Source organism: Heptranchias perlo, unplaced genomic scaffold (genome assembly GCF_035084215.1).
Source record: "Heptranchias perlo isolate sHepPer1 unplaced genomic scaffold, sHepPer1.hap1 HAP1_SCAFFOLD_47, whole genome shotgun sequence".
NCBI classification, from domain to species: domain Eukaryota; kingdom Metazoa; phylum Chordata; class Chondrichthyes; order Hexanchiformes; family Hexanchidae; genus Heptranchias; species Heptranchias perlo.
Genome location: NW_027139484.1, coordinates 640,836 through 667,549, shown reverse-complemented (window position 1 = coordinate 667,549; position 26,714 = coordinate 640,836). Strand labels below are relative to the sequence as shown.

The 26,714-nt window shown below is 45.4% G+C and overlaps 1 protein-coding gene across 2 annotated transcripts in view; it reads right to left on the bottom strand.

Moving 5' to 3' along the window:
* The window catches only part of LOC137313365 (NACHT, LRR and PYD domains-containing protein 3-like), a 47,522-nt gene that overhangs the window by 7,306 nt on the left and 13,502 nt on the right, over window positions 1-26,714 (bottom strand). The window contains exons 2-11 of one of the 2 annotated variants that reach the window (XM_067979491.1): window positions 20,655-20,750; window positions 18,049-18,215; window positions 17,561-17,732; window positions 17,390-17,455; window positions 10,853-12,590; window positions 9,221-9,307; window positions 8,894-9,064; window positions 8,560-8,730; window positions 8,229-8,399; window positions 6,373-6,543 (exon numbers count right to left, since the gene is read on the bottom strand). In XM_067979491.1, coding sequence (XP_067835592.1) covers window positions 6,373-6,543; window positions 8,229-8,399; window positions 8,560-8,730; window positions 8,894-9,064; window positions 9,221-9,307; window positions 10,853-12,590; window positions 17,390-17,455; window positions 17,561-17,732; window positions 18,049-18,215; window positions 20,655-20,750 — 3,010 coding nt within the window. Of the gene's footprint in view, window positions 1-1,792; window positions 5,895-6,064; window positions 6,230-6,372; window positions 6,544-8,228; window positions 8,400-8,559; window positions 8,731-8,893; window positions 9,065-9,220; window positions 9,308-10,852; window positions 12,591-17,389; window positions 17,456-17,560; window positions 17,733-18,048; window positions 18,216-20,654; window positions 20,751-26,714 lie in introns of those variants that run through there. The other variant, XM_067979490.1, reaches the window with a different exon arrangement.

Here is a 26,714-nt window from a genome sequence, read left to right as displayed (position 1 = left end):
TACCGCCCCCTCTCTTGTCGGACTTTCTACATGCTGGCTCAAAAAGCTCTCCTGGATGCACGTTAAGAATTTTGTACCCTCTAAGCCTTTTACACTCTGAGTATCCCAGTTAATATTGGGGAAGTTGAAATCCCCCACTATTATTACCCTATTATTTGCACAATTTTCTGAGATTTGCCTACATATCTGTTCCTCTATCTCCCCCTGACTGTTTGGGGGCCTATAGTACACTCCCATCAAAGTGCTTGCCCCGTTTTGTTTTTAAGCTCCACCCATATGGCCTCATTAGAGGAACCTGCTAATATATCATCCCTCCTTATGGCAGTAATTGATGCTTTAATTAATATTGCGACCCTCCCTCCTCTTATACCTCCCCCTCTGTCTCGCCTGAAGATTCTGTACCCCGGAATATTGAGCTGCCAGTCTTGCCCCTCCCCAAACCATGTCTCTGTGACAGCAACAGTATCATACTCCCATGTGTTTATCAACACCTTCAGTTCATCCACCTTATTCGCAAGACTCCTTGCATTAAAATAGATGCCATTCAGCCTTGCTCTCACATATTTGCCCTGTCTTCCAAGCTGACTTGTTTTTTTCTCTATATTAGAAGTTGATGTAGTCATCGAAGATGTTGTGGCGGTTGTCTAAATATAAAGACTGTCACTCTGGGATCCCTCTGGGCTGCCCATTGCCTCCCCGAGAGGGGAACGGCCCGGGCCTCCTCCTCCAGAGCGATACCGTTGAAGCCTCCTCCAGAAGGGACCAATCGAGGCCTCCTCCACAGGCTGCACGCAAACAGGGTCCATGTGAGTTCGGTCTGTTTATTGCCCTGGGGTTTAATTTCCTCTCTGGACCCTGGTTTGGGGCCTCGGTTTATCATGTTCCTGTTCGATTGTGACCGTTGTGATTTAACCAGGTTAGAAGAGCCTGGGTTTAAAGTAGTCCGGCCTGCAATGTTATACAAACACGTTAACCCAGTGTGAGACAAACAGGGGCCGAGAGGAGATTAACGTCAGAAACATGAACCCCTGTCCGGGCTTCGAGGGTTTGTTATAATTTCAAAATGATGCTTGTGTTTCGGGGAGATGGGACAACTTTGAGGGGACAGAGCGGCCATTTGAAGGGTTTTGATGGAGTAAATAAGGAGAAACTCTTTCCAGTGGCAGGGGTCTCGGGAACCAGAGGACACAGATTTAAATAATTGTCAAAAGCATCAGAGGTGACATGAGGAAGGATTATTTTTATTATGCAGCGAGTTGTAATGATCTGCAATTCACTGCCTGAAAGGGAGGTGGAAGCAGATTCAATAGTAACTTTCAAAAGGGAATTAGATAATTACTAGAAAAGGAAAAATATGTTGGCCACGGGGAAAGATCAGGGCAATGGGACCATCTGGTTAGCTTTTCAAAAGAGCCGACACCGGCACGATGGGCCGAATGGCTTCCTTTTGTGATGGACCATTCTGTGATTTGTGAGGCGGTTTCACGTTGGCCATTGTGGGACAGGTGCATGGCGGCCATTTTGCGTTGCATGTCGGGAGGCCAGATTGTGGGGTCCCAGCTGAGCTCTTTTGCTCACAGTCTCTCACCGTTTTGTGTGAACTGAACTTCCAGCCGACCGGGTAAGACCCCTCCCCCCGACACACCCACACCCACACACACAGTTCACTGGACCAAACAGTCAGGTCTGCGATGCCGCTTGGAGGAAGAGGGATGTAATTTCAAGGATCCTTTATTCAATATTTTAAAACACTAACACCATTTAAAAAGAAATAACGAGACCAGGCCTGAGCTGAAGTAAGCGGTGGAGTTTTATGAACACAACACACAGACAACAACTTACATTTATATTGCACCTTTATAGTCGGGGCGCTTCACAGGAGCGAATCCTGTTACACCGAGCCACACAGGAGGTATTAGGACAAGTGACCAAAAGCTTGGGCAAAGAGGCAGGTTTTAAGGAGCGTCTTAAAGGAGGAGAGAGAGGCGGAGAGGTTTAAGAAGGGTATTCCAGAGCTAAGGGTCCAGGCAGAAAAAGACACGGCCACCAATGATGGAGCAATGGCAGTGGGGGTTGTGTGAGAGGAAAGAATTGGAGGAGGGAAGAGATTTTGGAGGGTTGTACGGATACTTGTCACAGAGTCTGATTCCTCACTGGGAGGGACACACACTGCACAGAGGGACATTTGTTATCCTGATTACATCTTGTCAAAACAGTGACCCAGTGTTCCACCGCAGCCCAGACTGAGCCCTACCCTGGGCCCTTCCTGTCTGCACATTGACCTAATGTCCCACTGCAGCCCAGACTCAGCCCCACTCTGGGCCCTTCCTGTCTGTACATTGACCCAGTGTCCCACTGCAGCCCAGACTGAGCCCCACCCTGGGCCCTTCCTGTCTGTACATTGAACCAGTGTCCCACTGCAGCCCAGACTGAGACCCACCCTGGGCCCTTCCTGTCTGTACATTGACCCAGTGTCCCACTGCAGCCCAGACTGAGCCCCACCCTGGGCCCTTCCTGTCTGTACATTGACCCAGTGTCCCACTTCAGCCCAGACTGAGCCCCACCCTGGGCCCTTCCTGTCTGTACATTGACCCAGTGTCCCACTGCAGCCCACATTGAGCCCCACCCTGGGCCCTTCCTGTCTGTAATTTGAATCATTGTCCCAATGCAGCCCAGACTGAGCCCTACCCTGGGCCCTTCCTGTCTGTACATTGACCAAGTGTCCCACTGCAGCCCAGACTGAGCACCACCCTTGGCCCTTCCTGTCTGTACATTGATCCAGTGTACCGCTGCAGCCCAGACTGAGCCCCACCCTGGGCCTTTCCTGTCTGTACATTGATCCAGTGTCCCACTGCAGCACAGACTGAGCCCCACCCTGGCCCCTTCCTGTCTGTACATTGACCCAGTGTCCAACTGCAGCCCAGACTGAGCCCCACCCTGGGCCCTCCCTGTCTGTGCATTGACCCAGTGTCTCACTGCAGCCCAGGCTGAGACCCACCTTGGGCCCTTCCTGTCTGTACATTGTCCCAATGTCACACTGCAGCCCAGACTGAGCCCCACCCTGGGCCCTTCCTGTCTGTGCATTGACCCAGTGTCCCACTGCAGCCCAGACTGAGCCCCACCCTGGGCCCTTCCTGTCTGTGTATTGACCCAGTGTCCCACTGCAGCCCAGAATGAGCCCCACCCTGGGCCATTCCTGTCTGTACATTGATCCAGTGTCCCACTGCAGCCCAGACTGAGCCCCACCCTGGGCCCTTCCTGTCTGTACATTGACCCAGTTTCCCACTGCAGCCCAGATTGAGACCCACCCTGGGCCCTTCCTGTCTGTACCTTGACCCAGTGTCCCACTGCAGCCCAGACTGAGCCCCACCCTGGTCCTTTCCTGTCGGGTACATTGACCAAGTGTCCCACTGCAGCCCAGACTGAGCCCCACCCTTGGCCCTTCCTGTCTGTACATTGACCCAGTGTCTCACTGCAGCCCAGACTGAGCCCCACCCTTGGCCCTTCCTGTCTGTACATTCACACAGTGGCCCACTGCAGCCCAGACTGAGCCCCACCCTGGGCCCTTCCTGTCGGGTACATTGACCAAGTGTCTCAATTCAGCCAAAACTGAAGCCCACACTGGGCCCTGCCTGTCCGTACATTGACCCAGTGTCTCACTGCAGCCCTGACTGAGCCCCACCCTGGGCCCTTCCTGTATGTACATTCACCCATTCTCCCACTGCAGCCCAGACTGAGCCACACCCTGGGCCATTCCTGTCTGTACATTGATCCAGTGTCCCACTGCAGCACAGACTGAGCCCCACCCTATGCCCTTCCTGTCTGCACATTGACCCAGTTTCCCACTGCAGCCCAGACTGAGACCCACTCTGGGCCCTTCCTGTCTGTACCTTGACCCAGTGTCCCACTGCAGCCCAGACTGAGCCCCACCCTGGTCCTTTCCTGTCGGGTACATTGACCAAGTGACTCACTGCAGCCCAGACTGAACCCCACCCTGGGCCCTTCCTGTCTGTACATTGACTCAGTGTCCCACTGCAGCCCAGACTGAGCCCCACCCTTGGCCTTTCCTTTCTGTACATTGATCCAGTGTCCCACTGTAGCCCAGACTGAGCCCCAGCTTGGGCCCTTCCTGTCTGTACATTGACCCAGAGTCTCACTGCAGCCCAGACTGAGCCCCACCCTGGGCCCTTCCTGTCTGTACGTTGACCCAGTGTCCCACTGCAGCCCAGACTGAGCCCCACCCTGGGCCCTTCCTGTCTGTGTATTGACCCAGTGTCCCACTGCAGCCCAGACTGAGCCCCACCCTGGGCCCTCCCTGTCTGTGCATTGACCCAGTGTCCCACTGCAGCCCAGACTGAGCCCCACCCTGGGCCCTTCCTGTCTGTGTATTGACCCAGTGTCCCACTGCAGCCCAGACTGAGCCCCACCCTGGGCCCTTCCTGTCTGTACATTGAACCAGTGTCCCACTGCATCCCAGACTGTGCCCCACGCTGGGCCCTTCCTGTCTGTACATTGACCCAGTGTCCCACTGCAGCCCAGACTGAGCCCCACCCTGGCCCCTTCCTGTCTGTACATTGACCCAGTGTCCCACTGCAGCCCAGACTGAGCCCCACCCTGGGCCCTTCCTGTCTGCACATTGTCCCAATGTCACACTGCAGCCCAGACTGAGCCCCACCCTGGGCCCTTCCTGTCTGTGTATTGACCCAGTGTCCCACTGCAGCCCAGACTGAGCCCCACCCTTGGCCCTTCCTGTCTGTACATTCAACCAGTGTCCCACTGCAGCCCAGACTGTGCCCCACACTGGGCCCTTCCTGTCCGTACATTGACCCAGTGTCTCACTGCAGCCCTGACTGAGCCCCACCCTGGGCCCTTCCTGTATGTACATTCACCCATTCTCCCACTGCAGCCCAGACTGAGCCACACCCTGGGCCATTCCTGTCTGTACATTGATCCAGTGTCCCACTGCAGCCCAGACTGAGCCCCACCCTGGGACCTTCCTGTCTGCACATTGACCCAGTTTCCCACTGCAACCCAGACTGAGACCCACCCTGGGCCCTTCCTGTCTGTACATTGACCCAGTGTCTCACTGCAGCCCAGACTGAGCCCCACCCTGGGCCCTTCCTCTCCGTACATTGACCCAGTGTCCCACTGCAGCCCAGACTGAGCCCCACTCTGTGCCCTTCCTGTCTGGACATTGACCCAGTGTCCCACTGCAGCGCAGCCTGAGCCACACTCTTGGCCCTTCCTGTCTGTACAGTGACCCAGTGTCCCACTGCAGCCCAGACTGAGCCCCACCCTGGGCCCTTCCTGTCTGCACATTGACCCAGTGTCCCACTGCAGCCCAGACTGAGCCCCACCTTGGCCCCTTCCTGTCTGTACATTGACCCAGTGTCCCACTGCAGCGCAGCCTGAGCTCCACCCCGGGCCCTTCCTGTCTGTACATTGACCCAGTGTCCCACTGCAGCCCAGACTGAGCCCCACCCTGGGCCCTTCCTGTCTGTACATTGACCCAGTGCCCCATTGGGGACCATCCAGCCCCGGATATCCTGCAGAATCAGCGCTGGGGGACCGGGTGATTGAGTCTCGTGACCCTGTCTCTGGGCCTCTGACGTCACAATGGGAGACGACGCTCGCTCAGCTCGAGCTGGAATCCATTAAAGGGCCGTTCGGATTTGAACCTGGAGCGCTGCCGGTTAAAGGGGAGGGACAGAGAATCGGCCAAAAATATTCATATAATGAGACCAGGAATGGTTATAAATTGAAATGATCATATAATGAGACCAGGAATGGTTATAAATTGAAATGTTCACACTCCCACACTCAGTCCGGGTCTCGTTCCCTGCAGTGACTTCAGCTGATTCTTTCCGTTTGAACTGAACTGATTGTCCCCCAGCCTGAAACAGATTAACGATTAAACAGGAAATAAACAGATTGAACAACAGTGTAAATAACAGGGAGACTGGGGTTAATATTTCAATAATAATTACACAGATATTACCCATAAAAGGGACTGAATCCCATTGATATTTTATTTATTGTATTAAAGATGAACACAAACACTCACCCGATCCGCTCCAGACTCCTGCGGGTCAGTATGAGGGAGCGGAGAGTGGGGACAGATCGGTCTGTGAAGGAGTTTGATCCCAGAGACAGATCCGTCAGTGACTGGTTTTCATGGAGAGCGGAGACGAGATCGGTACAAGAATCTGTGAAACCGACATCAGTCAGACTGGGGATCAGAGAGAGAGAAATAACAGGAATCAGGGGAAATATCCAGTATTTATTTGTATTATTGTTACTTATACTGAGATTAATGTACCATGTTAGACATCCAGTTATTATAAACACAATCTCACACAGTCTGATACTTACTCCAGTTCCTGTATTTTACAGTCCGGGTTCCTCAGAGCCGCAGACAGTAGTTTCACTCCTGAATCTCCCAGTTTATTATGACTCATGTTCAGAACCGTCAGTGACCGGTTTGTACTGAGAGCGGAGACGAGATCCTCGGTACAAGAATCTGTGAGATCGTTAGCGCATAACCTGGAGATCAGAGAGAGAGAGAGACGAGCAGAGATATGAAATGTATCCCAGGACGTTATGGGAGGTTAGGGAGGAAATTGCGGGTCCCCGAGCAGAGATATTTGAATCATCGACAGCTACAGGTTAGGTGCCTGAAGATTGGAGGGCAGCAAATGTTGTGCCTTTGTTTAAGGGCGGCAGGGAAAAGCCTGGGAACTACAGACCGGTGAGCCTGACATCTGTCGTGGGTAAGTTGTTCGAGGGTATTCTGAGAGACAGGATCTACAGGCATTTGGAGAGGCAGGGACTGATTAGGAACAGTCAGCATGGTTTTGTGAGAGGAAAATCATGTCTCACGAATTTGATTGAGTTTTTTGAAGGGGTAACCAAGAAGATAGATGAGGGCTGTGCAGTAGACGTGGTCTACATGGACTTCAGCAAAGCCTTTGACAAGGTACCGCATGCTAAATTGTTACATAAGGTTAAATCTCATGGGATCCAAGGTGAGGTAGCCAATTGGATACAAAATTGGCTTGACGACAGAAGACAGAGTGTGGCTGTAGAGGGTTGTTTATTCAAAGTGGAGGCCTGTGTCCAGCTGTGTGCCTCAGGGATCGGTGCTGGGTCCGCTGTTATTTGTTATTTATATTAATGATTTGGTTGAGAATTTAGGAGGCATGGTTAGTAAGTTTGCAGATGACACCAAGATTGGTGGCATTGTGGACAGTGAAGAAGGTTATCTTGGATTGCAACGGGATCTTGATAAATTGGGCCAGTGGGCCGATGAATGGCAGATGGAGTTTAATTTTGATAAATGTGAGGTGATGCATTTTGGTCGATCGAATCGGGCCAGGACCTACTCCGTTAATGGTAGGGCGTTGGGGAGAGTTATAGAACAAAGAGATCTCCGAGTACAGGTTCATAGCTCCTTGAAAGTGGAGTCACAGGTGGATAGGGTGGTGAAGAAGGCATTCGGCATGCTTGGTTTCATTGGTCAGAACATTGAATACAGGAGTTGGGATGTCTTGTTGAAGTTGTACAGGACATTAGTAAGACCACACTTGGAATACTGTGTACAGTTCTGGTCACCCTATTATAGAAAGGATATTATTAAACTAGAAAGAGTGCAGAAAAGATTTCCTTGGATGCTACCGGGACTTGATGGTTTGACTTATAGGGAGAGGTTAGATAGACTGGGACTTTTTTCCCTGGAGAGTAGGAGGTTAAGGTGTGATCTTATAGAAGTCTATAAAATAATGAGGGGCATAGATAAGGTAGATAGTCAAAATCTTTTCCCAAAGGTAGGGGAGTCTATAACGAGGGGGCATAGATTTAAGGTGAGAGGGGAGATATACAAAGGGTGGTGAGTGTCTGGAACGAGCTGCCAGAGGCAGTAGTAGAGGCGGGTACAATTTTGTCTTTTAAAAAGCATTTGGACAGTTACATGGGTAAGATGGGTATAGAGGGATATGGGCCAAGTGCAGGCAATTGGGACTAGCTTAGTGGTATAAACTTGGCGACATGGACATGTTGGGCCGAAGGGCCTGTTTCCATGTTGTAACTTCTATGATTCTATGATTCTATGATAACAGGAATCAGAGTAAAATCTCAGTATTTAATGAATTATTGTTACTTATTCTGACATTAATGTATCGTGTTCAGCATCCAGTTATTATAAACACAATCTCACACAGTCTGATACTTACTCCAGTTTCTGTATTTTACAGTCCGGATTCCGCAGAGCCTCAGACAGTAGTTTCACTCCTGAATCTCCCAGTTTATTATAACTCAGGTTCAGAACCGTCAGTGACCGGTTTGTACTGAGAGCGGAGGAGAGATCATCGGTACAAGAATCTGTGAGATCGTTCGCGCATAACCTGGAGATCAGAGAGAGAGAGAGAGAGAGAGATGAGCAGAGATAACAGGAATCAGATTAAATTCTCAGTATTTACTGAATTATTGTTACTTATTCTGACATTAATGTATCGTGTTCAGCATCCAGTTATTATCAACACAATCTCACAGTCTGATACTTACTCCAGTTTCTGTATTTTACAGTCCGGGTTCCTCAGAGCCGCAGACAGTAGTTTCACTCCTGAATCTCCCAGTTTATTATTACTCAGGTCCAGACCCATCAGTGACCGGTTTGCACTGAGAGCGGAGGAGAGATCCTCGGTACAAGAATCTGTGAGATCATTATCCCTTAACCTGGAGATCAGAGATATGGAGCGAGAGAGAGACGAGCAGAGATAACAGGAATCAAAGTAAATTCCCAGTATTTATTTGTATTATTATTACAGATACCAGTCATAATGTTGAGTGTTAAACATTCAATTGTTGTAAACACAATCTCACACAGTCTGATACTTACTGCAGTTCCTGTATTTTACAGTCCGGGTTCCTCAGAGCCGCAGACAGTAGTTTCACTCCTGAATCTCCCAGATGATTTCTCCCCAGGTTCAGCTCCGTCAGTGACCGGTTTGTACGGAGAGCGGAGACGAGATCCTCGATACAAGAAGCTGTGAGATCGTTATCACATAAACTGGAGATCAGAGTGAGGAGAGAGACGAGCAGAGATAACAGGAATCAGATTAAATTCCCAGTATTTATTTGTATTATTATTACTTATGCTGACATTAATGTACCGTGTTAGACATCCAGTTATTATAAACACAATCTCACACAGTCTGATACTTACTCCAGTTCCTGTATTTTGCAGTCCGGGTTCCTCAGAGCCGCAGACAGTAGTTTCACTCCTGAATCTCCCAGTTTATTTCTCACCAGTCTAAACACAAACAGACAGAGAGTGAGAAACAAACTGAATCCAATCCCCGATGTGATACAATTTCTCTCTGATATTACACGAAACACTGAAAAATCTTCAGGAAATTAATAACCAGATTTCCCTGTCACTGACAATGAATCTCACTCTGTCCAACACCCCATATATTCAGGGACTGTCAGTATATGTATTTATTAAATAAAGTGCTGTCTGTGTGAAGCCTTTTAATGTCCCTCAGTCCGGTCTCATTCCCTGATGATCAGAATTACCCTCCTGGAGGTCAGTGACCGGTCCCGTCATGTTTGGGGAAACTTGTCTCATTTCTGCTGCTCCTCAAATCCCAGATTTTATGGGAATGGGGCGATTTTCCCTGAATTAAATGATAAAGCGGTGATTACGTGTACTTTATGCAGTATTATATTAATCTGTATAATATCTCGGGGTGAGTTATACTGTGAAACGGCGCTAACGGCTGCTGTAAAATCTGTCCCACAGGATTTCATGTGATAAGGAGAGGTTATTCTGTCCTGTTACAAGTTTTAAATGTTTCTTTAGTCCTAGTTTCTTGGGGAGGGGAGTCTCTCACATTGTTCCCCATTAAACCGGCTCTACATTTATTTCAGGTGTAACGGGCCCGACAGTTTTTGGGGAATTTTCTGAAGTTCCATCCCAGAGCAGGTCCTCACACAGGGAGCAGATTATGGGAAATTCCCAGATTCATTGCCCCTGGTTAACCCCAGGAGCCTCCCGGTGTGTGTGAGACCCCACCGCTGGCCGGTGTGTGTCTGTACACCCACAACCCGTTAGATTGGAACCTTTTACCGGCAGATTTTAGTTCCCTAATCCCACTGAATTGTCGGCCTGGATTAATGAGCGAGGGGCCTGACTCCACGACCTGCTGACTCAGAGGCATGAGTGCTGCCAGCTGGGTGAAGAGATGGTGGATGTATTGGAGAGTGTGAAGGGCTGTGTCATTGATGAGTTAAGATAACGTACCGCCGTCCTGCGGGGAAAGCTCAGCCCGCCCACTGACGGTTGACTGCCCGAAAGCTGTGTTTTGCTCTTTGTTACTGAATGTTTGGTGTTTCTGCTTCCCTCTCCAACACACGTTGACAGTCCGGTGACCGTCACTTGCCCCCACACCTCGGTAAGAGGGTGGGATGCTCCGACACACAGACTGCTGCAGTTAGTGTCGGTCGACGTGTCAGTAACAGTGAGAAGGAGCCTCTTCAATGGACATATCTCAGGAAGTGAGAAAAACATCAATAAATACGATGAATTGCAATTAAATTATCAGACTCTTTCAGTGACCTGTATTTACTGATCCGATAAAGACTGTAAAATCCCGACTTGTTCACAAGGATCCATTTTAGATTCTTCAGTCCTGAGGGAATTACTAACCGATGCTCTTATCATTTGTCATCTTTGTGTTCAAACTGCTTCTCTCTGGTTTAACTGAACTGTTTGTTTCCCTTCATTACGGAGCAACAATACAATCCGTGACTGTTCGACAATTGGCCGAACAATAAGAGACAAATAAACAGTTACCTCAACACCTGGCATTTGTGCAGTGCGGGTCCCAGCCGCTGGAGTCCTTCACACTGAATGGAGCAGCTCCGGAGATTGAGGTGTTTTATTGTATCACAGAGTCCAATGACATGAGACAGAACGGCACAGTCAATCGGGGTCAGTCGCAATTCATTAAATGTAAGTCTTTCCACAGATCCCACTGTGGCCCGAGCCAGTGTTGTATTGTGAGACTCAAACAGGTAGTGGAATGTGTTCAGGAGGTCTCGTTTCCCAGTTTCATTCCATAAGTTTCCAATCTCTCCAACAACCTTCTCCTTCACCCAGTCAATCACTCCACAGATTGTTTGATGAAGAAATGGACCCAGAAACTCCTCCAGGGGCCGAGCTGACCGTGAGGAGGAGAGACCAACAACAAAACGGAGAAATATCTCAAATCGTCCATCTTTCTTGCTGTGGGCTTCACTGAGGAGTTTCCGGATGTGCCCTGGATCTGGAGTCAGGAATTGTGCGAGTGCGGCTACAAACTCTTGGATGGTGAGGTGCGGGAATGTGTAAACCACACTCTGGGCAGAATCATCTCTCTCCAAAAGTTCCATCATGAACCCAGACAGGAACTGGGAAGGTTGCAGATTGTACTTGATCAAATCTCCATTTCTAAACACAATCTTCTTCTCAGAGACTCCAGTGAAGGCCATCTCACCGACCTTCAGTAACACATCACGGGGGGATTCAATCTCTCGTCCGTGTTTTTTCAGAATGTTATAAATATAGTAGGAATATAGTTGGGTGATGGTCTTGGGAACTCGCTGCTGTTTCCTGTCTCTTTGTGTGAAGAAGGGACCCAGTGACAGACCGAGGATCCAGCAGTAGGAAGGGTTGTAACACATGGTGTACAGGATCTCGTTCTCCTCCACATGTTTGAAAACAGCTGCTGCCACCGCCTGATCTTCAAAAAACTTGTTGAAATAGTCCTTCCGTTCTTCACCAACAAATCCCAGGATTTCAGCCCAGACACTGATCTCAGCCTTTTCCAATAAATGTAATGCAGTGGGGCGGCTGGTCACGAGCACTGAACATCCTGGGAGCAGCTTGTGCTGTATTAAACTGTACACAATGTCGGACACTTCACACTGGTCTTCAGGATCTGTGCACATGTAATCAGCCTCTGTATTTATCCGATTGTTATCAAAATCGATACTGTCCTTGAATTCATCTAAACCATCGAATATAAACAGTAATCCCTTTGGGTTCTTCCAGAGCTCTCCCAGAATATTCCTCAAGTAAGGATAGAAAATTAGTATCAAGTTCCACAAGTTTATACGACAGTTCAGAGCATTTAACTCACGGAATTTAAAACTGAAAACAAATTGAAAGTGTGGGTATATTTTCCCAGTGGCCCAGTCATAAACAATCTTTTGTACCATTGTTGTTTTTCCAATCCCCGCGACTCCGCTCACTGCTGCTGAACTCCCAGATTTGGATTTTCTCTGGGAAAAACTGCTCTGGAACAATTGATCAGTTCGGATTTTTTCCAGTTCTCTGCGGAGATGTTTCTTTCTCCACTGTTCATGGTCTCGTCCTCTTGCCAGCAGTTCATGTTCTACTAGTGTCCGATCTCGAACAGTAGAAATGACCGTTAGCTCAGTGTATAGATTGACCAGCTGGAAAATCTTAACCTTCTCCTTTATTAGGATCGTGTTCACTCTCAGTGTTTCAGTTTGGACCCGGAGTGTTTCCTTGTGTTTCTGTTGAACATCTTCAATTAGAACAGACAGAAAGTGGTTCTCAATGTTAGTTGCATTGACATAAAAACAAATTCTCAATCTCACTTTACTATTCAGTAAAATGTTGCGAGATTGAATTCACAGCTTCAATAGAGGTGCGAGCAGGAAATTAAACTCAGTTCCTGAAAAGCTCGTTTGAAAGTGAATCACGGCGGAGAAAAGTTTCAAATCCTCACTTGATTCTAATATTTACTGAACATGGAGATTTCGATGAAGGTGATATTTTCCCTCTGATGATTAATACTATCAGTCCTGCCCTGTACTATGGACATCACAATACAAATCCAAACGTGATTCTGGTATACGAAACTTGAAGTTCCAGTGGAATAATTTATGAAACTGTCAGTGTTGCTGACCCTCTGCGGAAATGGGAAATAGGTTATAGTGTGCATTGGGAGAGGGACAGACTGTGAATGGGCATAAGTTCCACTGTTATTCTATCAGACCTCGGGCAGGTTATTCTGGGATATTGTGGGCACTGGGAGAGGGACAGACTGTGAATGGACAGAAGTTCCACTGTTATTCTATCAGACCTCGGGCAGGTTATCTGGGATATTGTGGGCATTGGGAGAGGGACAGTTTGTGAATAGTCAGAAGTTCCACTGTTAGTGTATCAGGTCCTGGACAGGTTACCTGGGGTATTGTGGGAACTGGGAGAGGGACAGTTTGTGAATAGACAGAAGTTCCACTGTTAGTGTATCAGGTCCTGGAAAGGTTACCTGGGGTATTGTGGGCACTTGTAGTCACTGGAGGAATATTATTGCAAGTGTGAAGCCACGGAGAGGAATAAGACGATGACAGAAGTTAAACTGCTATTGTTTCAGGACTGGTGCAGGTTATCTGGGGTGTTGTGTGTATTGGGAGAAGGTTAGATTGAATAGGCAGGAGTTAAGTTGCTGTTGATTCAGGACTGGTGCAGGTTATCTGGGGTGTTGTGTGTATTGGGAGAAGATTAGATTGAATAGGCAGGAGTTAAGTTGCTGTTGATTCAGGACTGGTGCAGGTTATCTGGGGTGTTGTGTGTATTGGGAGAAGGTTAGATTGAATAGGCAGGAGTTAAGTTGCTGTTGATTCAGGACTGGTGCAGGTTATCTGGGGTGTTGTGTGTATTGGGAGAAGGTTAGATTGAATAGGCAGGAGTTAAGTTGCTATTGATTCAGGACTCGAGCAGGTTATCTGGGGTGTTGTGTGTATTGGGAGAAGGTTAGATTGAATAGGCAGGAGTTAAGTTGCTATTGATTCAGGACTCGGGCAGGTTATCTGGGGTGTTGTGTGTATTGGGAGAAGGTTAGATTGAATAGGCAGGAGTTAAGTTGCTGTTGATTCAGGACTGGTGCAGGTTATCTGGGGTGTTGTGTGTATTGGGAGAAGGTTAGATTGAATAGGCAGGAGTTAAGTTGCTATTGATTCAGGACTGGTGCAGGTTATCTGGGGTGTTGTGTGTATTGGGAGAAGATTAGATTGAATAGGCAGGAGTTAAGATGCTGTTGATTCAGGACTGGTGCAGGTTATCTGGGGTGTTGTGTGTATTGGGAGAAGGTTAGATTGAATAGACAGGAGTTAAGTTGCTGTTGATTCAGGACTGGTGCAGGTTATCTGGGGTGTTGTGTGTATTGGGAGAAGGTTAGATTGAATAGGCAGGAGTTAAGTTGCTGTTGATTCAGGACTGGTGCAGGTTATCTGGGGTGTTGTGTGTATTGGGAGAAGATTAGATTGAATAGGCAGGAGTTAAGATGCTGTTGATTCAGGACTGGTGCAGGTTATCTGGGGTGTTGTGTGTATTGGGAGAAGGTTAGATTGAATAGGCAGGAGTTAAGTTGCTGTTGATTCAGGACTGGTGCACGTTATCTGGGGTGTTGTGTGTATTGGGAGAAGGTTAGATTGAATAGGCAGGAGTTAAGTTGCTGTTGATTCAGGACTGGTGCAGGTTATCTGGGGTGTTGTGTGTATTGGGAGAAGGTTAGATTGAATAGGCAGGAGTTAAGTTGCTGTTGATTCAGGACTGGTGCAGGTTATCTGGGGTGTTGTGTGTATTGGGAGAAGATTAGAATGAATAGGCAGGAGTTCAGTTGCTGTTGATTCAGGACTGGTGCAGGTTATCTGGGGTGTTGTGTGTATTGGGAGAAGGTTAGATTGAATAGGCAGGAGTTAAGTTGCTGTTGATTCAGGACTCGGGCAGGTTATCTGGGGTGTTGTGTGTATTGGGAGAAGATTAGATTGAATAGACAGGAGTTAAGTTGCTGTTGATTCAGGACTCGGGCAGGTTATCTGGGGTATTACGTACATTTCTACAATCACTTTTTCACAGGTAATGATTATTGCCATTCTGTAGGTACAGAGGGGAATCAGAATGATGATGGAAGGTACTCGGACTTTAGGTTGAGGGAGTGGTGAGAGGGTTTCGTGTATTTTGTTTGTGCAAGCGAATTCAGGATTGAAATATTTCAATGGAATTCCCAACATTAGTAAGAACATAAGAAATAGAAGCAGGTGTAGGCCATACGGCCCCTCGAGCCTCCGCCGCCATTCATTAAGGTCATGGTTGATCTACCTTAAATCCACTTGCCTACCCTGTCCACATATACATTGATTCCCTTAGTGTCCAAAACTCTATCGATCTCAGTCTTGAATATACTCAACAGAAACAGGAAACAGGCTCACAATCAACAAAATTAATAACGGGGAAGGGAAATCAGGGTAATTTTCTCACCCAAGGGTCCAGAGAGCCTGGCAAGGACATTAAAGGGGCAGTGTAAGTGGGGTCAAGAGGCAATTGAACGTGTTTCTGTGGGTACACTGAGAGGAGGGGTAGGTCGGGTCATCTCTCGAACAGGGACAAGCATCTTTGGGCCAAATGGCCTTTTCCTGTCTCTAATCATTCTCCTGTTATATTGTGTTTCAGAAATTGCGAACATTTTTTCAGCCGTTTTACACCAACAACAAATGTGCTTTTATAACAGTCCTGTCATATCACCGATTAGAATTAAAAATACTACTGCCCACATCACTCAGTTTAATGTTAGAGCAGAAAAGATTCACAGTTCATTTCAACTGTTTTCCCAGTAATTATACTCCGTTGTTTCATTTTGGTCTGAATTTCATACAATGCAGGTTTGGGAAATTACATTGGATCTAAACACCTCTGAGTTAAAGGGCTATTTTTTGAGCAGAATAAGGTTCTCTCTTTCACTGCCATTAGGAGGCTAGCCCATAACTTCCGAATTACCCTGAACATTGTCTTTCCCTCACATTTCTCCACGGATTAATGATCTATTGTGTGAACATCTGTACATCTTCTCAGATCAGATCGAACACTTTGACGTCTGTGAAATGATAACATTTTTAACATTTTGCATTTCTCACCTCTTTCCCCACAGGTGATTGTGAGCAGATTTCTAGTGGCGCAGATAAACCGTGACGTCTGGCTCAAAGCACTGCTCATTAATTGTGAGCCCAAAGCATCTGTGAGGCACATTGGAGTTGTGTGTGGGGATTCATAGTATATCAGGATCCTACCAGGTGTGTGTGGGTATTCACAGTGTATCAGGATCCTGCCAGGTGTGTGTGGGTATTCACAGTGTATCAGGATCCTGCCAGGTGTGTGTGGGTATTCACAGTGTATCGGGATCCTGCCAGGTGTGTATGGGGATTCACAGTGAATCAGGATCTTGTCTGGTGGTGTCTGGGGTATCACAGTGTATTAGGATCCCTCGAGATGTGTATGGGGATTCACAGTTCATCAGGATCCTGCCAGGTGTGTATGGGGATTCACAGTGTATCGGGATCCTGCGAGGTGTGTATGGGGATTGTGGTGTCATTGGTGTCAGAGCATGGTACATTGGCGAGACCATGCAGACGCTGCGACAACGGATGAACGGACACCGCGCAACAATCGCCAAACAGGAGGGTTCCCTCCCAGTCGGGGAACACTTCAGCAGTCAAGGACATTCATCCACCGACCTTCGGGTAAGCGTACTCCAAGGCGGCCTTCGAGACACACGACAACGCAAAATCGTCGAACAGAAATTGATAGCCAAGTTCCGCACCCATGAGGACGGCCTCAACCGGGATCTTGGGTTCATGTCACGCTACACGTTACCCCACCAGCGAACAAATGTTATCTGTTTTTAATATAACGGGTCAGTTGCTGTCTTTTCTATGTTTCTACCTCTCTATCTCTGTTTTTTTTTTGTTGTTTTTTTTTGGTGATTTGTATATTCTGAGACCTGGCAGGTAACACCTGTCTGTCTGCACACTGATTGCCTTGGCAACGGGCAGTTGAAAAAACTGTCTGTAATCACCAAGCATTGTTCTGTGAATTATAAATGCGATTTCATTTCGAGGATTTCATTTCGTTCACCTGAGGAAGGAGGAAGCCTCCGAAAGCTTGTGAATTTAAAATAAAATTGCTGGACTATAACTTGGAGTTGTAAAATTGTTTACAGTCGTATGGGGATTCACAGTGTATCGGGATCCTGCCAGGAGTGTATGGGGATTTAACAAGTGATAGCGATCAGCAGCCTGATAAAGTGAAAAAATGCAAACTCCGCATATTTACAGGATGTGTCAAAAATCTTGTCAATTGTAACTTGAATCTACGCAGAATAGTTGAGTATTGATGTCGAATCCAAACGAGGTTAATTTCTGTTCCCTCCACCTTTTGAACTTCTGATTCCCAGATTGTGACAATCTCTAAACAAAAGTCTACAGTCAAACATTCCGATTCTCAGAAGTGAAATAAATGGTTTGAAATCTCCACTTCATCACTGACCTTTCAGGTGACTGGGTATTTCAGATAAACCTCGTCCGATGTTCATATAATCAAATGGATCAGGACCTGTTTAAATCAATTAGATTTCATGAAATCAGATCTGTGTAATATAACAGTAAATTCTGCAATGTTTCAGTCTGAAATTGAATTCAGTGTGTGATTTTACCGTACCAAGTTCCTGCATCTCTTTCAGTATTTTGTCCAACTTTGGTACCGCATGGTGCATTTTCACAAAGGATTCCCACATCACCCTTCGGGCCCGAGAGCCTTTCTCCATCACCAGATTTAGGAGAAGTTTGGAACTGTCCGCCCTGTTTCCCTTCTCCACGATATCAACGACTTTCTGCGAAGAATATTAATAAATATATTGGTACCTCCTTTTCGCATTTCCACAGAAACTGTTTCCCTTTTGTTTTCAGTCCACACAAGAGTTATACCCGAACCGTTCCCCTGTCCTTTGTACAGACACCGACCGATCCACTGGGTATTTTCAACTCTTCGTATCATTGTATCAGATTCACTGTATTTTCAGTTTGACCCATTTCTTTCTTACTTGGCCTGTTTCTGTTCTTTAAAATTCTGTGTTTCCACGATCTGATATCCTGTTAATTCTGTGATGTTTAAATAATCCAAACTCATTCTGTGTCCCTCCCACTTACCCGATGTTCCTGTGCACTGAAATGCCCCTCGTATGTTAACAACGAGCTGACTCCGTCCACCCCTTCTTCAATCGCCTGTTCCAGTCTGTCCCGGTAGAATTTCGTCAACTGGAACAGCAGGTAATCGTCGCACTTTGTCAGGAACTCAGTGATTGCAGTGTTCGGATCTGTGAACAAAAATGGAGAAAACTAAACACATTATCGACTTTCTATCCGGGCGGCTACATTTCCTCTTATAACAAACAGCTGAAGCCTCCTGTGTGGAACATTATCAAACACCTTCTGAAAACCCATATACACCGCATGTGCTACATTCCATCGATCTATCGAGTCACCTCTCGACAAAGCTGTATTAAATTTGTCAAATACGACTTGTCTGCAGCGAATCAGTTCCAGCCTCCCCTGATCATCCCCTGTATCTCTAAATGTTCACTAATTCGACCTGGAATTGCAGAGTCGAGGAGTTTGCCCACTGCTGACGGAGACTAATTGGTCTCCAGTTACCCGTTGACCCTCTCTCCCTATTTTATCAGAGACATTACTTGTGACTCCTTCAGTCCACCTGGATATTTTTAATAACACATGAGGATTGAGAAATTGTGACCAGAGCCCCTCCTATCTCCTCTTTGAATTCCTTTAACAGCCTAGGGTGTGTTATCTCTGGGCCCAGTGATTTATCCACCTCGGCGATGTTTCTCTGATTCAAATCCTGTCTACAGTTATCTCTAACTCTGGGCCCACATCCTCCTCTCGTACACCAACATTTTCACTTCCATTTTTAGAAACTAAAGGAAATATTTTTTATCTCCCCTAAACTTCATCCACAACCAGTTTCCCCCAGTTCCCCCTCTATCTCACCTCCACTGCTTGTTGGCCTGCAAAACCCACTGAAAATTGTGCTATTTCCCTTCCTATTGCTTAACTGCGTTCATACGGATTCTCTCTCAACATAACTCCATGGAACATCCTAAAGTTCGAAACCTCTCCTTCTCTCTCTTCTCCTTTAACACGCTCCTTAAAACCTACCTCTTTGCCCAAGCTTTTGGTCACCCGTCCTAATATCTCCTTATTTGACTCGGTGTCAAATTTTGTTTGATAATCGCACCTTTGACGCACCCTGTATCGTTTTACTACATTGAAGGCGCTATATAAATACAAGTTGTTTTTGTTCTCATTCTGTCTTAGAACCTTTTATTAATACTGGTGTCCAGAGCTATTTTTATCTCCCCTCAAAATGTTTTAATCAGAAAAATTTCGCTCTGAGTCCTGTGAAAACTCAGGCCCTGTCTCACAGATACTCGATCACATCTCTTATACTTCTGACTTTCCGAATATGTTTGGAACGATTTGTATATTCCCAGACATAACACACAATCCCAACTCTCGATTTTTTGGAATGTTGACCAGTTTGCGTTTATTTGCTTTTCTTTTTAATACCAAGTGACTTTATCTCTCTATTTCAAAACCACCTTCATTTTTTCCTGCTAATAACTTTTCAATATTTCATACATCTTCTGTTCTGCTCCAACAGTTTTATTAATTCCACTCTCTAGTCTCAGAACATGAGTTTTCCCACCCTCCAGTCATATGAGCTGAAACCCTCCCACTGCTCCATTCACCCAGTCTGTAAAACCATTGTAGGTCAGTTCAGACCGTGAACGTCCCTTCCCTTCTCCCTGAACTGACTCTAGTCCCCAAGACCATGAACCCTTCCCTCCTGCTCCATTCACCCAGTCTGTAAAACCATTGTTGGTCGGTTCAGACCGTGACCGTCCCTTCCCTTCTCCCTGAACTCACTCTCGTCCCCAAGACCGTGAACCCTTCCCTCCTGCTCCATTCACTCAGTCTACAAAACCATTGTTGGTCGGTTCAGATTGTGACCGTCCCTTCCCTTCTGCCTGAACTCACTCTAGTCCCCAAGACCGTGAACACTTCCCTCCTGCTCCAGCCCTGCAGCCACACATTGATCTGCTTCATATTTCACCCCATAAGCGGCCCAGTGGAAAACAATCCGGAGATCACCAACTCTAAGCCTTGTTTTTTTAGTCCAGTGCTAAGTCTCAATATGCCCTCTATAAACGTATTTCTATCCGTGTTATTAGTTCCGACCATGGCTATTCTCTGCTCTCCTTCCCTTCCCAGAGATGGTCCCACCCGTTCCAGGATGTTCTTCCCTTTGACACCAGGGAGATAACTTACTATTCGGGACCTCCTCAGGGCTACAGAAGAGTCTGTCTATTCCCCTCACTATAGAATCTCCCACAACTATCACTCTCCTATTCCTGTGTCCCACCTGCCTCTCACCCCCTGCCCAACTCAGGGTTCCCTGTTCCCTGGTCTCTCACTGTTGCTCAGGAAGACCATCCTCTGAATCACTGTCTCTATCCACCTTACAGTCCCCAACACCAGGTATCAATTGGACATTTCCAGTACTCAGGAGATCCCTCCACCTGTGACTGCACTGTCCCTCTAGATGGTCACTCACATCCCTCTCGGTACTCAGTATCTGTGCTGTTCCCTCTTCCTGTGTGAGCTGAGGTTCCTGCTCGTGATCTGGACCCTTTGACAGGACAGAAATTATATTTTGATGAATTTTCTGAACCTACCTGAGCCCATTCTCATTCTTTTTGATGATGTTGGATCTTCTCCCCTGTTTGAACCTTCAGCCATGGTGGTGACAGACGTTCCCAGATTCTGATGCTCTGTAATAAATATAATATTAATAAAGGGTTAAACAGAAATATAAAAATCAGCAGGAGAACGTTGCCTTGTTAAACATGATACCAAGTCCGTGCTCTCCCATCAGTACAACAGCTGTTAAGCTCTGGGATCGAGCATTTCCCGAGTGTTATGACCAACGCTCCACGTCAGGTGTGATACACACAGCTGCTCAGTGAAATTCAGTGACTCCCGCTGATCTCCACAACCCACTTCCAGTCGGGCTCCCGTCGGCCGAGACTCTGCACTGGGAGCAGCCATTGGTAACATTTACTCACACAGTGCAGGCCAGCACGAGCCTTATTCCTGAGGTAATGAATATTCTGGAAGGAAATATGGAGAGGGTGAACGTTGATGAATTAAATGATCCTTCACTCAGTTTTACATTGTGACGGTATTGTATCATTTTATTCACAGATGTGTTTAATATTTTTGATTTGCTGAGTTTTGTTTATAAATCCTGGTACTTTATGAATATGATATCGATCCACCAACATAATATAGAGCTGGGTGTGAAACCACTGGTCTCCATGGGCAGTGACATTGTCTGTGTGTTCATGGAAATGTGTCCTGGTTGGTGCTTGTAATAGAATAATTTTACCATTTCTCTGATAGTATCAGCACCTGACTAATGAGCACTGCAGAAGGAGAGGAGAGTTACCACTGTTCTAATATTAACACTAATGAGCACTGCAGGAGGTGAGGAGATTTACCACTGTTCTAATATTAACACTTATGAGCACTGTAGGAGGTGAGGAGATTTACCACTGTTCTAATATTAACACGAATGAGCACTGTAGGAGGTGAGATTTATCACTGTTCTAATATTAACATGAATGAGCACCATAGGATGTGAGGAGATTTAGCACTGTTCTAATATTAACACCAATGAGCACTGCAGTAGGTGAGGAGATTTACCACTGTTTGAATATTAACACTAATGAGCACTGTCGGAGGTGAGGAGATTTACCAATATTCTAATATTAACACGACTGAGCACTATAGGAGGTGCGGAGATTTACCACTGTTCTAATATTAACACTAATGAGCACTGTCAGAGGTGCGGAGATTTACCACTGTTCGAATATTAACACTAATGAGCACTGTCAGAGGTGAGATTTATCACTGTTCTAATATTAACACCAATGAGCACCATAGGAGGTGAGGAGATTTACCAATATTCTAATATTAACACTAATGAGCACTGTAGGAGGTGAGGAGATTTACCACTGTTCTAATATTAACACTAATGAGCACTGTAGGAGGTGAGGAGATTTATCAATATTCTAATATTAACACTAATGAGCACTGGCGGAGGTGAGGAGATTTACCACTGTTCGAATATTAACACCAATGAGCACTGTAGGAGGTGAGGAGTTTTACCACTGTTCTAACATTTACACTAATGAGCACTGTAGGAGGTGAGGAGATTTACCACTGTTCTAATATTAACACGAATGAGCTCTGTCGGAGGTGAGGAGATTTACCAATATTCTAATATTAACACTAATGAGAACTGTTGGAGGTGAGGAGATTCACCACTCTTCTAGTATTAACACTAATGAGCACTGCAGGAGGTGAGGAGATTTACCAATATTCTAATATTAACACTTATGAGCACTGCAGGAGGTGATGGATTTACCACTGTTCGAACATTAACACGAATGAGCACTGTCGGAAGTGAAGAGATTTACCACTGTTCTAATATTAACAACAATGAGCACTGCAGGAGGTGAGGAGATTTACCACTGTTCTAATTTTTACACTAATGAGCACTGCAGGAGGTGAGGAGATTTACCACTGTTCTAATATTAACACTAATGAGCACTGTCGGAGGTGAGGAGATTTACCACTGTTCTAATATTAACGCTAATGAGCACTGTCGGAGGAGAGAAGATTTACCACTGTTCTAATATTAACAAGAATGAGCACTGTAGGAGGTGAGGAGATTTACCACTGTTCTAAGATTAACACTAATGAGCACTGGAGGAGGTGAGGAGATTTACCACTGTTCTAATATTAACACTAATGAGCACTGTAGGAGGTGAGGAGATTTATCACTGTTCTAACATTTACACTGATGAGCACTATAGGAGGTGAGGAGATTTACCACTGTTGTAATATTAACACTAATAAGCAGTGCAGGAGGTGAGGAGAATTACCACTGTTCTAATATTAACACGAATGAGCACTGTCGGAGATGAGGAGATTTACCACTGTTCCAAAATTAACACTAATGTGCACTGAAGGAGTGAGGAGATTTACCACTGTTCCAATATTAACACTGATGAGCACTGTCGGAGGTGAGGAGATTTACCACTGTTCTAATATTAACACTAATGAGCACTGTAGGAGGTGAGGAGATTTATCACTGTTCTAATATTAACACTAATGAGCACTGCAGGAGGTGAGGAGATTTACCACTGTTCTAATATTAACACTAATGAGCACTGTAGGAGGTGAAGAGATTTACCACTGTTCTAATATTAACACCAGTGAGCACTGTAGGAGGTGAGGAGATTTACCACTGTTCTAACATTTACACTAATGAGCAGTGTAGGAGGTGAGGAGATTTACCACTGTTCTAATATTAACACGAATGAGCACTGTCGGAGATGAGGAGATTTACCACTGTTCTGATATTAACACTAATGAGCACTGTAGGAGGTCAGGAGATTTACCACTTTTCTAATATTAAAAACGAATGAGCACTGTCGGAGGTGAGGAGATTTACCACTGTTCTAATATTAACACTAATGAGCACTGTAGGAGGTGAGGAGATTTACCACTGTTCTAATATTAACACGAATGATCACTGTAGGAGGTGAGATTTATCACTGTTCTAATATTAACACTAATGAGCACCATAGGAGGTGAGGAGATTTAGCAGTGTTCTAATTATAACACTAATGAGCACTGCAGGAGGTGAGAAGATTTACCACTGTTCTAATATTAACACTGATGAGCACTGTCGGAGGTGAGGAGATTTACCAATATTCTAATATTAACACTGATGAGCACTGTTGGAGGTGAGATTTATCACTGTTCTAATATTAACACTAATGAGCACTGCAGGAGGTGAGGAGATTTACCACTGTTCTAATATTAACACTAATGAGCACTGTAGGAGGTGAAGAGATTTACCACTGTTCTAATATTAACACTAGTGAGCACTGTAGGAGGTGAGGAGATTTACCACTGTTCTAACATTTACACTAATGAGCAGTGTAGGAGGTGAGGAGATTTACCACTGTTCTAATATTAACACGAATGAGCACTGTCGGAGATGAGGAGATTTACCACTGTTCTAATATTAACACTAATGAGCACTGTAGGAGGTCAGGAGATTTACCACTTTTCTAATATTAAAAACGAATGAGCACTGTCGGAGGTGAGGAGATTTACCACTGTTCTAATATTAACACTAATGAGCACTGTAGGAGGTGAGGAGATTTACCACTGCTCTAATATTAACACGAATGATCACTGTAGGAGGTGAGATTTATCACTGTTCTAATATTAACACTAATGAGCACCATAGGAGGTGAGGAGATTTAGCAGTGTTCTAATTATAACACTAATGAGCACTGCAGGAGGTGAGGAGATTTACCACTGTTCTAATATTAACACTAATAAGCACTGTAGGAGGTGAGGAGATGTACCAATGTTCTAATATTAACGCCAATGAGCACTGTAGGAGGTGAGAAGATTTACCACTGTTCTAATATTAACACCAATGAGCACTGTCGAAGGTGAGGAGATTTACCAATATTCTAATATTAACACAAAAGAGCACCGTCGGAGGTGAGGAGATTTACAAATATTCTAATATTAACACTAATGAGCACTGTCGGAGGTGAGGAGATTTACCACTGTTCCAATATTAACACTAATGAGCACTGTAGGAGGTGAGGAGATTTACCACTGTTCTAATATTAAGAGGAATGAGCACTGCAGGAGGTGAGGAGATTTACCACCGTTCTAACATTTACACCAATGAGTACTGTAGGAGGTGAGGAGATTTACCACTGTTCTATTATTAACACTAATGAGCACTGTCGGAGGTGAGGAGATTTACCATTGTTCTAATATTAACACGAATGAGCTCTGTAGGAGGTCAGGAGATTTACCACTGTTCTAATATTAACGCTAATGAACACTGTAGGAGGTGAGGAGATTTACCAATATTCTAATGTTAACACTTATGAGCACTGTCGGAGGTGAGGGGATTTACCACTGTTTGAATATTCACACTAATGAGCACTGTAGGAGGTGAGGATATTTACCACTGTTCCATTATTACCACTAATGAGCACTGTAGGAGTTGAGTAGATTTACCACTGTTCTAATATTAACACTAATGAGCACTGTAGGAGGTGAGGAGATTTACCACTGTTCTAATATTTACACTAATGAGCACTGTAGGAGGTGAGGAGATTTACCACTGTTCTAATATTTACACTAATGAGCACTGTAGGAGGTGAGGAGATTTACCAATGTTCTAATATTTACACTAATGAGCACTGTAGGAGGTGAGGAGATTTACCACTAATCTAATTATAACACTAATGAGCCCTGCAGGACGTGAGGAGATTTACCACTGTTCCAATATTAACACTAATGAACACGGTAGGAGGTGAGGAGAATTACCACTGTTCTAATATTAACACGAATGAGCACTGTAGGAGGTGAGGAGATTTACCACTGTTCCAATATTAACACTAATGAGCACTGTAGGAGGTGAGGAGATTTACCACTGTTCTAATATTAACACTAATGAGCACTGTAGGAGGTGAGATTTATCACTGTTCTAATATTAACACTAATGAGCACCATCGGAGGTGAGGAGATTTACCACTGTTCTAAGATTAACACTTATGAGCACTGTAGGAGGTGAGGAGATTTACAAATATTCTAATATTAACACTAATGAGAACTATAGGAGGTGAGGAGATTTACCACTGTTTGAATATTAACACTAATGAGCACTGTCGGAGGTGAGGAGATTTACCAATATTCTAATATTAACACTAATGAGCACTGTAGGAGGTGAGGAGATTTACCACTGTTACAATATTAACACTAATGAGCACTGTCGGATGTGAGGAGATTTACCACTGTTCTAATATTAACACTAATGAGCACTGTAGGTGGTGAGGAGATTTACCAATATTCTAATATTAACACTGTTGAGCACTGTCGGAGGTGAGGAGATTTAGCACTGTTCTCATATTAACACCAATGAGCACTGTAGGAGGTGAGGAGATTTACCACTGTTCTAATATTAACACGAATGAGCACTGCAGGAGGTGAGGAGATTTACCACTGTTCTAATATTAACGCTAATGATCACTGTAGGAGGTGAGGAGATTTACCAATATTCTAATATTAGCACTGATGAGCACTGTAGGAGGTGAGGGGATTTACCACTGTTTGAATATTAACACTAATGAGCACTGTCGGAGGTGAGGAGATTTACCACTGTTCTAATATTAACACTAATGAGCACTGTCGGAGGTGAGGAGATTTACCACTGTTCTAATATTAACACGAATGAGCACTGTCGGAAGTGAAGAGATTTACCACTGTTCTAATATTAACAACAATGAGCACTGCAGGAGGTGAGGAGATTTACCACTGTTCTAATTTTTACACTAATGAGCACTGCAGGAGGTGAGGAGATTTACCACTGTTCTAATATTAACACTAATGAGCACTGTCGGAGGTGAGGAGATTTACCACTGTTCTAATATTAACGCTAATGAGCACTGTCGGAGGAGAGAAGATTTACCACTGTTCTAATATTAACAAGAATGAGCACTGTAGGAGGTGAGGAGATTTACCACTGTTCTAAGATTAACACTAATGAGCACTGGAGGAGGTGAGGAGATTTACCACTGTTCTAATATTAACACTAATGAGCACTGTAGGAGGTGAGGAGATTTATC